The sequence below is a fragment of the Ovis aries genome, chromosome 6 (genome assembly GCF_016772045.2).
Source record: "Ovis aries strain OAR_USU_Benz2616 breed Rambouillet chromosome 6, ARS-UI_Ramb_v3.0, whole genome shotgun sequence".
Taxonomy (NCBI): domain Eukaryota; kingdom Metazoa; phylum Chordata; class Mammalia; order Artiodactyla; family Bovidae; genus Ovis; species Ovis aries.
Window position 1 is genome coordinate 45811433 of NC_056059.1, and position 13396 is coordinate 45824828.

Below are 13396 nucleotides of genomic sequence, written 5' to 3' on the forward strand. Positions count from 1 at the left end.
TTCTCCAGGCAAGAATACTGGAATGGGTTGCATTTCCTTCTCCAGGGGATCTTCCCCACCCAGGGGTCGAATGTGAGTCTTTTGCACTAGCAGGCTGGTTCTTTGTCACTAGGCCACCTGGGAAGCCCTGTTATCCCACTTAAGCCTCATAAAAAGCCAAAGAGGTGGGTTATATGGCCAATATTTTGTAAAACAATAATCTGGGACTCAGAGAGGTTAATCACTCACCCCAGATTACAGAGCTAGTAAGCAGCAGAACCAGAATTTGTATCCAGGGCTGTCTGACTCCAAAGCCTAATGTTTTCACAAGCAGGAAAGACAGTCTTTGCTAAAACAAGAACAGTACACAGAGGAGTAAAAGGATGGGCTACAGACTTAGCCTAGAACTGATAGAAACCCAGCCTCACAACAGCAGAGCCCTGAGACAACAGCTGATACTGTGTGAACATCACAGGGCCCAGCCCCTGAGCTCAGGCTCCCTGGAGAGGAGACTCCTGCCACCTTTCTATCCACAAACGTTAATGGTTACCAGCAATAATCCCTCTCATAAGGGGACTTTTTCTTTTTGCCTCCTTGAGGTGAATGTATGGACTTTAGGACTTTGTACGATGACAACAGTTAACTACAAAAAAGTAAAAAAAGCAGCCACTTCCTAGGAGTCAATGGTATAAAAATAATTTTTATTTACTACTGTAAATAAAGTAGTGCAAAGAGTAGTTTGGACCCACAATATTGCATTACTGATTTATTTACTACCTTAGCAGCATACAGTGTGGGCAGTTGGCTCTTTCTCTTCTTCTCTCTTTCTCAGAAACACACACACACACACACACACACACACACACACACACACACACATACACACACACCCCTACGCAGATGCAGGCAGGCATAATGGGTGGGGAATGAGACTATGAGCTAAAGTCTTGTTTCCTGCGTTTTCCACTGCTGCCAGTCTATTCTAATGGGTAATTCATGGAAAATACTACACTTAAATACTAAGAATTTTCTAAATGTTATTTTATGGATTGCAATTGAAAAGTAAATGACATCCAACAGTGTCATTAACTGATTTGGAAGCATTACGACCCTAGAAAAAATCAAGGAGAAAAATGTAAACCCATTTACAAAGCCATTGCCTTTCCTGTGTTTCCAGCCTTAACCTATTCATTTCAAGGTGCCTCAGAAATGCTGGTCTTAGATGTCAAATGGAAGTCTGTCCGTGGGACTGTGAGGAGCAGGGCAGTGGCAAACACGCATACCAAATATTATCCAACTGGTAGAGAAGTCACAATTTTCTGTTGTTTTAATAAAATGGAATGAACAAGGGGCTAAGATTCTTAAAATGCACCTCAGTGTATAAGGATTTGGATACACCACAAGGCAAACTCTGACTCCCTGTACACACAATCATTAGGCATAGACATCCAGAATAACCCAGCTAACCTCCCCAACACACCTCTGTGATTAGGATGCTCCTTGTATTTGTTTGATAACCTTTGGTATAACCACTGTCTGCTCTGGGTATTTCTTTAATTTAAAAAAAAAAAAAAGACACCAAGTGCAAAATTTGCATCCAGTTGAGAAGACATTTAAGGTGTATAATGCCCCAGCCACAGCTCTCCAATACCAGTTGCTGAAAGGATTCTCTCTCATCTGGAGAGACCTGGATCGCACAGTTCACCCACGTGGCTCTGGACTGTTGGTGACGGTGGGCTGGTCCTGAGCAGAGGCATCTGCCGTTGGAGTCACAGCTGGACTTGCAGGGGGGTCCGTAGGGTTTGCGGAGGCCCGGGCTGCTGTCAGGTGGGAACTGCCGGCTGCAGAGACACGTGCACAACACGTGCTGAATCCTCAAAACAGTATGAATGGGACACACAACCACACCTCGACTCTAGCAAGCCAGAAGAGATGCTGCTCATCTAGTGGCCTTGATACTATAAACAGATGAGCAACTTTGGACCCATTATCTAGGTTCTTTGGACTTTGGTGTTTCCTCCTATAAAATGGCAATTGGAATAGATATACAAAGATCTCTGGGAGTCTAAGTCTTAAAATTATGCTGCGAATTCCAGGTAAATATTAAGAAAAAAAGAGAAAGATGAAAAGAAAGGAATGAAGGTGGAGGGATGGAAGGAAGGACGGAAGGGAGAGACAACTCTTGGTCTATGTTTTCTACGGTCAGATCTCTCTCTCTTTTTTTTTCCACTTGGTGTTGATGCAATGCAAGCTATGGATTATAACAATCAATCAGAAAAGAGTGTTGGTTTCATTCATATTCTGATTCCATTTGGATGATATACCAAATTTGATTTAAATTGACTTATTTAAGTCCATGTATATAAGCTTTGGAAACATAATTACCAGGCTTAATTATTTATCATTCTACCTTTAGTAAGAAGCTTGGACCACCATAAAGATTAGGGAGGCTTATAAAGTTTTATACTGTATGTCAATAGTTTTCAAGTGGGGGTAATTTTGATTTCCAGGAGGCAGTTGGCAACGTCAGTAGACATTCTTGGTTGTCACAACTGGAGGGTGAGGTGCTACTGGCATTTAGTAGGCAGAAGCCAGGGATGCTGCTAAGCATCATAAAATGCCTATGCCAGCCTCCCCCGCTCCCATCAACAAGGAGTGACTCAGCTCCAAATATCACAAGTGCTAAGGCTGACACACCTGCGTTAGGCACTGAGGCTGAGATATATCCTGGTCCATCCATAAAACTGGGCTCTGGGACCTGGCTGCCCTGCCTTTAATCGGTGATGTAACCTTGGACAAGTTACCCACTCTCTTTCTGCCTCTTAAAAAATGGGCAAAATAAGAATATCTATACCTTATTGTCATAAGGATTAAATGAATTAATGTATATTCCATTTTTAAAGCAGTGTTTGGTTTGTCTACATACTCATTAGATGTTAGCTAATACTACTAGTGACCTGGCTAACCATGGTAATGTGTTGATTTATCAATTTCTGGGGCCTGGCTGGCAGGACTGATGAAAGCATTTGTTTCTGGGATGCTTATGGCTCACTTTTAGACCCCAAGAGCTTATGAAAATAGCTAAAATTTGAAGCCAGAAAACCGAGGAGTCACATGGTCCTGCCAGTTCCCAGTTGCTGAGCGATCTTGGGCAAGTTACTTAACCTCTCTGAGCTGCAGTTTCTCTGTCAAATGGGGGTAGCATGACATATGGCTAGTACAGGGGCCATGCTTTGTGGGAACAATGGCTAGTTTGCCTTTAAGCAGTGCTTTTCAGTTCTGCAGTCCTTGAGTCAGTTTTTTAAAGGTTCCCAAATGTCCATCTTGAAATGTACCAACTTGCAGAAGATACCACCAGACGCTGATCATCTGACCTCTAGATAAACTCTTCAAGATTGCCACCTCTGAGAGGCTATTCCAAGATAAATCAGGAATGGGCTCCAAAGCCTCTGACCTTTTTGAAGATGTAAAGGAATTCTTCAAGGAGCCCCCTCCAGTATCTACAGAAGACTTTGTGAATCCAGAGATTGTTGTGAAAGAACAACACAGTGGTGATGGTGGTGTGGGGTGGGGGGTGGTGCCCAGGTGTTATGTAATGATGACACTCACGCTGGCAGGTGATCTAACCATGCATGGCAGGGACTGTGAGACCCGGTGACTCGGTAGAAAGACCGTTTGTTGGAGTCAGGAGACCTGTTCTAGGCAAATCACATTTATCAATCACTAGTAGGCAACTTTGGGGTAGATACTGAAATGGCAGACATTTCAGTCCTAAGATGATGCTTGAATCGCATAGGCCTCGGTTTCCTCATCTGTAAGTTGAGGGGCTTGGATCACATGGTGTCCAAAACCTTCTCAGGCCCAAAGATTTATCCTTCTGATGATCCCCTGAGGAAGTTAATGAAGTACTAAGTCACCTATTTTTCCATTTCAAGCTCAGGGAAATGTTTAAATCACCATGGTAACAAGATAAATCAGCAATCAGTTTTCTGATTAAAACAAAAAAGTGCCAATGTGTAAATGTAGAAAGAATGCATAATTAGCATTGCCACCACTGAAATCTTGTTAGAACGTAATAAAAATGCTCAGTGTTTCAGCAGTAAATTTGCTATTATCCATGTGAGAACTCTTCCATTTTCATCAGGAGTTTGCAATCATTGGACAAGCCCTGTCCCCCATAGTGGGTCACAATTTTAGAATGGCCTCTTTGTCTCCACTCACCTGGAATCCATTCTAATTTGATTACCGGACTAGAATCAAGGTAACCAGGAAAACCAGCATGCTGCTTAAAAAATTGCAGAGTGCATTCCAGAGCCAAATAGAAGTGATTTTTGGATTATTTGCTGCTTGAGGGACCATTTCCTGTTCATTAGTGAGAAAAATCAAGAGTTGGCCCTGGATTGGCAGACTGCAGTCCATGGACCTAATGTGACTTGCTGCCTGTTTTTGTATAGTTTGCAATCCAAGATTGGTTTTTGCATTTAGAAATGGTTGAATAAAAATCAACAGTACTATTTTGTGATATATGAGAAGTATATGAGATTTAAATCATCACGTCCACAGTAGCATTTTATTGAAGACCAGCCTCATCATTTGTTTTCCAGTATCGCCAATGAATGCTTTCGAACTGTAATGAAAGTTGAATAGCTGTGACAGAGATGGCCCTCAAAGGCCCAAATGTTTATTATCTGGCCCTTTTCAGAAAAAGTTCGCCAACCTCTGTCGTGGACCATTATAGAAAAAATATCTGCTTGCCAGCTCACCAGATGTGAGCACAAAGAAAAGAAGAATAGTAGAGAATATATTGGGTGAATTGGGAGATAATTGAATATTTACAAAGACAGGGGAGGTAGGTGCGGGTAAGGAGGTGAGGGAGGGAAACTCTGAAAATCTGAAGATTAAATCTACCTCATTTGAGCCTCTGGCTCCAGCAGGGCCCAGCCCACGTAGAAAATCCATGTCATTTAAACATTTCTCATGAGTAAAGATACCAGTAGGGCACCAAGGGTAATGAGATAGGAGAAAAGTAAAATCTCACCATTAAATCACTCTGACTTTGAAGCTACTGCTTTTTTCATGAGCACCACTTTGTGACATTTTACTGTAATTTTAGAAGAAACCTCATTAACTGGAAATGTAGAGGACAGGGAAAGAGTAGGAAAAGGTTTAATTAATCTTGTTCGTATCATCTTATTCTTTTTAAAAGACCCCTAAATTAACTACTTAGGGGAAACGGATGAGTTGGCTTAAATTATGAATGTTTTGAATTGGCTGACATTGGTTCCAAAGGTGACCCTGTGTCATGCCCGGAGCCGGGAGTTCTACAGATCTTGCTCTCTCCTGTGTGTTATGTTTAGACATAAAGTTTACACTAATCCGAGGAAGGCAGGACTTTTTCTGAACTGGTCATTACATTGCCTCCCTCTATTCTCCCTTTTACTTTCTACTAGGCAGCCAGGCTCCATACTTTTTTTGGTCTTAGGGGAGATTTGTGACAAGAGAAATTGAGGTGCTCCCAGACACACTTTGGGATTTTTTTCCCCCCCAAAGCCCGAGTCTATTAAGGCAATTATGCTTGGCATCTTTGACAGGGAGGGAAGAGGAAAAGTACTTTAGAGATGCAATGAGGTGGGGAAAGGAGGTTTTTGGAGTGTGAGAAAGAGGCTGAGCCTGGCTGGGGGTATAGCTCAGTGGAATTCTCATCTTGCCATGCAGCAATCTGAGAAAGGAAGAGTTGGGGGAAGAAAGGCTAATGGTGATCAGCTTTGGGACTCATTGATGACTCAGAAGCTGCAAAGCTGAAGGACCGGGAAGGACGCTGTAGGCCCAGATCAGTGTGTATTCTGCTATCAGACTGGTGATCATCTGAGTGGTTAGTGCCACCCAAGACCCATGGACCTTAGCACGTCCCTGGGAGGCATCAGCTTCCAGAAAGATTGAGCCAACTGGGGGAATGCAAGCTAGGAATCAAAAACAATTTCCCTCAAAGGAAAAAAAAAGATCTATTGTGTGTACACAATATTTTTTGTGGACTTATTCTGGTATGCTTGCTAGACTAATCGGTATCTTTGTTCAGCTGGTTTTCGAAAACGAGTTTTATGTCTTAGAAAGAGTCTAACAGCAAAGAAAAGCATGCTAGATTCTGGTAGTAGTGTGATACTGACTGAGGTAAACAAGCTCTTTAAGTGTAGGAATTACCTGGTGTCAACATGCTTTAATTGAAAGGAAAATGTCCCAGAGACCATTACTCCTTAGGAAGCTACCAGCTAACATTTCTTGAGTCCTAAAGAACCCTATGTTCTTTCATTTGGCTTTCTCAACTACAATACGAGGTAGGTATACTACTATTTTTGCTGTTTTATTTATTTTTGTTTCTTTTCTTTAAAAAAAATTTTTTTGGAGTGTAGTTGTGTTACAAAGTTGCGTTAGTTTCTGTGGTACAGCAAAGTGAATCAGCTATATAAATACATATATCCCCTCTTTTTTGGATTTCCTTCTCATTTAGGTCCCCACAGAGCACTGAGTAGAGTCCCCTGAGCTATACAGCAGGTTCTCATTGGTTATCTTTTTTATCCTTAGTACCAATAGTGTATACGTCAGTCCCGATCTCCCAGTTCATCCCATTCTCCCCCCACCCCGTCCCCCCTTGGTATCAGTATGTTTGTTCTCTATGTCTGTGTCTCTATTTCTGCTCTGTAAATAAGATGGTCTTCTGCTGTTTTAGAGAATGGGAAACCGAGGAACAGAAAGGGTCCCTCCCTTGCCAAAGGTCACACAGCTAGCAACAGGCCGGAATCTCAGCAGCCCGTGCTGTCAGCTACTGTCCCGCACCGCTAGCCTTCTGAATGCAGGACATTTTAATGTGGCAAACACAGTGAAATGCTGACTATATATCACAAAGCGAATAAACCCAGGAGGAAAATGAAGGTAGCTGGAGCTGAACGCAAAATGGATGGACAGTTCAATTTAAAGGTCTGGCCATAAATCATTAGTTTTTAAAAACAACTGACAGTAAAAAATGCAAATCACAAAATGACAAAGATCCCTAACTTGCAGCACAATCCTCCCACCCACCTTAAGGGGGGCTCTGAGCGCAACAAATCCTGTCCCTCTGGACTCTGGGTGTCAGCATCCGGGCTGCATTCCTGCACCAGCGGCACCATGGTCAGGGTTACCACCTGCGCCTACTACATCCATCCCATTCGTGGGGCGGCTCATGGAGCTTGGCTTATCCAGGAGGTGCCTGGGGCAGAAACTTTGCCCTCTCAGGACCCCCTTCAGTGCTTCTCTTCTTCTCTGTGCTCCAATCCCCCCTTGCCCCATCGCCCAATCACTGATGGAGTACCCTCTTATTTCAAAACTAGGGACAAATCTGCACTTATGTTGAAGACTTTAAAAATATGGAAATAATTTACTACATATTTTAAGTCAAGGTTAGTCCTAACAGAGCTGGCAGGTACCCCGTGGGAGTATGTTTTGGAAATACCTAGAAGTTTTTTTTTCTTTTTTAAACTTCTAGGCCCTTGTGACTCCAAGTATGATCCATAGAATAGCTCTGTGGATGCAATCTGAAACCCTATGCGAAATGCAGGATCTCAGAGGCCACCTCCAGACTGACTGACCTAGAATCTATATTTAACCAGATCCATGCCTGATCTCTATGCACATTGGAATTAAGAAGCACGGGACTAGGATATACATGTTGAAATACGTGTAATTTTATTATAATTGCTTTCTTTTTTATTTCTTCTTTATATCGCTGTTTAGAGTATTTTTTAAAAAATAAGTATATAGGCAGGTTACTTGTCCTTCATTTCAGGGTACCAGAAAATGTGTTAAAAAATACGTCTTATGTAAGATGACAATGGGTCAGAGGCAGATGGTAGCCCCTGCTGTAAAGTGTTGTGAGTGTGAAAAAGCTCAGGTGTCAGCTGCCCTACATCCTTTCTTGGATTTTATTTTGTGATTTTGGGCAAACCACGTCATTCCTGTAGCCCCCATTTTACCATCTGTAAAATGAAGGGCATAGAATTAAATTTATTCAGACTTCTCCAGTGCTCACCAAAGGAAAGAGGTATGTATATATAAAGGAGCAAGTGAAAGAGTTTGAAAAAAGTGAAGAAAAAAAGAGAATGAAAGAGCAAAGGATACCTAAGAAGGGGAAAACATATCAAAAGGCAGGAGGGACAGGGAGTGGAATGTGGAGGGACTGATAATGACGCTACGGAGAAAGGAAAAAAAGACGACTTCTGATAAAAGCCATTCTACCAGCCCATGAATTTTCATGGCGACCAGCTGGCATAAAATCATAAAGACAATTTTCAGCTCCTCTAACGGAATTGCATTTGTAATAATCATAACAATATTTCTACAGAGTAAAAATGACAAAGATAATTTGAAATGGAAAACACTGACAAGATGCAAAATAAATGTGCTCTACCTGGCAACAAATTTAGGGACGGGACAGAATTTGCATGAGGAAAATTTATCAGCCAGCATGCTACAGGGCATCAAACCTGGAAGGGTTTTTGATGGTTCCTTATTAACCTCCTCAGGTAATCAGGGAAAATGACTCTGTATTAGCCTCTCAGAAGAGTGACTTCCCATCTCACCATCGAATATGTGCTGAAATGCACTCTTTTGCTTTTTATTATTTGCTACACAAACAACGGCTGTGCCGATGCTCAAACGCCATGTCCAGTCCTAATGTATCCATCTGTAAATGTCCCTGTTGGTCTTCGTGCATAATTCGGTCCTGGTGTAGCTTCCCAGGTGGTGGGGAATTGGAATTCTCCACTGAGAGGGTTCGCAAATTTGAGCACCTACTAAGTGTGAGATCATAAATGATGAGACCAAGGCCTTCCTCTGACTCAGCCTATGGTTCATAGGAAAGACAGACACAACAGCGAACTTTACCAAGAGGGTTTTATATCTCAAATAAACATAACATCTTGGAGAAGGAAATGGCAACCCACTCCAGTATTCTTGCCTAGAGAATCCCGTGGACAGAGGAGCTTTGTGGGCTAGAGTCCACGGGTCGCAAAGAGTCGGACACGACTGAGCGACTTCACTTTCACTTTCAAACATAACATCTAACATTGAACTACAGTTGTCATTTTAGTACCATGAGTATTTTTTTTCACTGAGCCCTCCTAACAGCCCTGAGAAGTAGCTACTGCTATAACTTTATTTTATTGATGAGAAATTAGAGGATCGGGAAGGTGAATAACTGTCCATAAGTCACACAGCTAATGAGGCGATAAGCCTGGACTCTAAACCCAGCTAGAAGTACTGCCCCACCCAAGTTCAGAAAAGAACTACTGACTAGTGGAAGCCGCACTAGACAGAACGCTGGCTCCACTGCCCTCTCGGCCCCTCCCTCTGAATCTAAGTGACTGGGTATGCTATTCATCACAAGAGCTTCTTTATCATCCCGCATGCTTGACTGGGATGCACAGGAGGACTCTGTGCCAGAGGGAGCCTTGGAACTGGGTTTTAAGACACACAAAGGATAGTTTTGATGTGTGTGCACGTGCGCTCAGTTGCTCAGTCTTGTCTGACGCTGTGACTCCCGGGATTATAGCCCACCAGGCTCCTCTGCCCCTGGAATTTTCCAAGCAAGAATACTGGAGTGGGGTGCCACTTCCTCCTCCAGGAGATCTTCCTGACTCAGGGACTGATCCCACATCTCCTGCATTGGTGGGTGGATTCTTTACCACTGTGCCACCTGGGAAATCCATAGTTTTTTTGATAGCAGGTATATTTTCAATGGGAGTAGACATTTTTGTTCAATTTCTTAAGCACCTTATTTTTTTGTTTTTTAAATCCTTGCTTATTTTGAAAAATATACAGTGCTTGGAGACTTGCATCAGCCAGAGATTACCATATAGCCCTAGGGGTAACCATCACTTCGTGAATGACCCTCCTAACAAAAGGCAACAGCATGGCCAAGGGGGGAAAGTGTCATTTTTCTCGTAGGGAAAAAGAATCACTACTTTTTTCTATACGGGCCCAGCTTTTTGTAAATCTTTACCTGAGACAGACTGGAAATACTGCGCAGTCCAGGCGATCAATACGGACAGCAGGAAGGTTCCCAGGAAGTAGATCTGCAAACATCCGAAGCAGATGTCAGATGATTGATAGAAGGCAGGGACCACAAGGGCAGGGCTGGGGGAGACGGCTGCTTACCAGTGCAGAGTGCAGGACAGCGCCCCAGATCAGCCGGAGGTTAAGGTAAAGCCAGGCCAGGGAGCAGGGGCTGAAGGACTCCTCATTGCTATGGCTCCAGCACCTGCAGACAAACAGCACAGGGCATCCTGACAGTGTTGGAAGATGTTGGTAGCATTGCCAATATTTGCAGATCCTCAAACCCATGTCCTTCTGTTTTGGGTCAAATGAGCACACGTAAGATGAGGGGAAAAAGAAATAAAGCAGTTCTGAGGAGTCTGAGCCTACCTGGAAATACTAGACACCCAGGCAACAATCTCAGAAAAGGTCAGTCTTATCATTTATAAAAAAGACATTTCAAGGAAGACCTTGCAGCATGTAGACGGCCAGCAACACTTTTGTCTGAGTGTCCAAAGTCCAGACACAGGGATACCTCTCTATCTGCAGAAGCATCATCTAATTGGACACTATTTTTTCCACTCTCATGGAAAACCTGGGTCAGCATTTTAACTTCAGATCAAGCACATTCTGTATCTCAGTCCTCAGATACTAGAAAGGGGAATTAAGTTTGGGTCCAGCTGTGTGTTCTCTAATTGAAGCAAATCCTGGGCCCTCTATAACCACTGACATTAGAAAATAAGGGGCTTTTCCCTCGTGGCTCAGGCAATAAAGAATCTGCCTGCAATGCAGGAGACTAGGGTTTGATTCCTGGGTCAGGAAGATCCTCTGGAGAAGGGAATGGTTACCTACTCCAGCATTCTTGCCTGGAGAATTCCATGGACAGAGGAGTCTGGTGGGCTACAGCCCATAGGGTCGCAAAGAGTTGGACACAACTGAGCAACTAACACTAATACTTTAAAAAATAAGAATAAGGATAACTTTAGCTAAAAAGCAAACACTACCCACTTGGACTCCTCCAGAAGTCACCGTACTGAAGAGGCTCTGAACTCACCTTTCATACAGTTCCCGGAGGATGGAGATGTTATTAGAATGGATTGTTGGGTCAATTTCCAAGAAATCCAGAATATGATGTGGGATTATAGCACCTTCCTCTATTAGCAGTGCCAGGTTAAAAAATCCCTGAAAACAAGCCAGAAAGCAAACTCATTCTTTCCTTATAATAAAACTTAGACGTACACTCCTCAGAATATAAACTTTTACAACCTCTGGATTTTTCCTCAGTCTTTAGAGCCAGATGGCTTTGTCATCTTCATTGATAAATTGTTTCCCTAAATATATGCATCTGAGAAACTTATTTGCAGGAGAACCAGGAGGCTTTCAGAGGCTGCAGTGTCCCATCTGCTCAGAAGCCAGTCAACCGGGGCAATCTGTCCTCCTGCTCACTCTCTCAAGGCAGAACTTTCTGGAAAACATGCCTTTGAGTTATCAGCAAAACCAGAACATCCAGTCAAAGGCAATGTGCATCATTACATTACTACCCTGGGTCACCATCGGCATGTCAGAAATGGAGCAAGCTGTGGCTGTGGGCGCTGCTCACGGCTGATGTTCCAAGAGGAGAGGGTCTCTGATACACAGGGTCATGTATGAGTGTTTGACTCATCTTTCCTAGGCTAGTGAGGAAAGTCTCCTCTTCTGATTCCTCTTGGCACAAATCCTCTACTCTGGCATGCTTCCCTACCTCTCCCTTATTAAACATCTTCTTGACCCACAGAGGTAGGGACTACCATATTACGCTGTGCAGGTGCAATAAAATTGCACAGTTAAGAGCCTGATGGTTGAGATGCTTCATAAAGAACGACAGCTATTACAGTACCTGGAGGAGATGCACCATCCAGCAGGAGCTGAGCACATGGCCAGCCCAAGAAATAAACAATGATGCATTACTTATCATTAGGGCTTTACAGATTCCAAAGAGTTGTCGCCCTTCAAAGAATTAAGTCATACTTTAATGACTTATATCCTCCCTTCTCTTTCATTTAGTTGATTCTAAATAAAAATCACCAACCCTTGGTTTGTAAACAGCAGGAGTCTCACAAGCGTGCTAAGTGATGATCATGATAAAAATAACAGAGCCAGCATTTTCTGAGTGCTGTTGTATAGGAGGCTTGGTTCTGTTTTATGTATATTAACTCAATCCTCATAACAACAAATCAAGATAGGCGCTATTACCCTGTATATTACTGTTACTAGGAAGCTGAGGCACAGAGAGGTTAAGGAATTTGCCCTATGTCACACAGCTGGGAAGGGAATCCAGATGCAAGCGGACAGGATTCACGGTCCCAAATCTGAAGCTCCACTGTGCTGACAAATAATTTCTTGATAGTTATAGGTATAAGGCATCTTTAAACTTTACACACACACACAAGCAGAAAACAGACTATTTCTTCACTTTTTGAAAGGAAGGTCCTCTTAAAATGAGGTATTCGAAGAAAAGAATAAAATGACTTTATAAAATTTTAAAGTCTTTGAACAATGGAAAAACAACATGGTTAAAATAAATGAGAAAACGGACTAGGGAAATATTTATATGCAATGTAATAGCTTAAAATTCATTATCTATTGGCCAAATGTATAAAGAACTAATTATAATTTAAATTGAAAAATACCACAACTCCAATAGATAAGCAGACAGAGAGTAAGAGCAGAGAATTCACATAAGAAAATATGAAGAGTAAATAAATTATCATATATAAGTATATGTAAAAGTGTCCCTCCCCAGCAGTGGTCAAATACAGACAATTTAAAACAAGAAGGATCAACTTGTATTATTCAATTAGCAAAATTAAGCCGTGAAAATATCCAGCGCTGATGTGATTTCCGTTATCCTCTTATACTTAAGTACTGCTTGGTGATATATTGATTGGGAAACAACTTCAGAAAGCAAATCGGCAATATACTATTATTATGAGCCATAAAACAATTTAGACTGTTTGACTTAGTAATACCATTTCTCAGATTATAAAGAAATTAATCAAATGGAGGTAAAAGGTAGAAATACGAACACATTCATTGTAGTACTTACTATAATTGCAACACAATAGGAAATGACCTTCACATCTTCCTTAATAGACTTCCTTAGTAGACAAAAATATTGTCTATTTTTTAATGTTGTGCCCCCACCACTAAGCAGTATCTAAGACACAGCAGGACTACATAAACATCTGTCAAATCAATCAATAAATTAGTGAACAAGATATAATAAGTGTCCATGAAAAGATAAAACTTAATAAATTACATTCTATCAGCTTAACAGAATATGGGGCAGTAGTTAAGAGTAATAATTACAGAG

General features: G+C 42.0%; 1 protein-coding gene across 2 annotated transcripts in view; it reads right to left on the reverse strand.

Moving 5' to 3' along the window:
• Positions 1-659: 659 nt before the first annotated feature.
• Positions 660-13396, reverse strand: part of SEL1L3 (SEL1L family member 3) — a 109892-nt gene continuing 97155 nt past the window's right edge. Inside the window, exons 21-24 of one of the 2 annotated variants that reach the window (XM_004009750.6) lie at positions 11099-11226; positions 10168-10270; positions 10013-10085; positions 660-1820 (exon numbers count right to left, since the gene is read on the reverse strand). In XM_004009750.6, coding sequence (XP_004009799.3) covers positions 1681-1820; positions 10013-10085; positions 10168-10270; positions 11099-11226 — 444 coding nt within the window. In that variant the 3' untranslated portion in view covers positions 660-1680. Of the gene's footprint in view, positions 1821-1842; positions 3673-10012; positions 10086-10167; positions 10271-11098; positions 11227-13396 lie in introns of those variants that run through there. The other variant, XM_042251286.2, reaches the window with a different exon arrangement.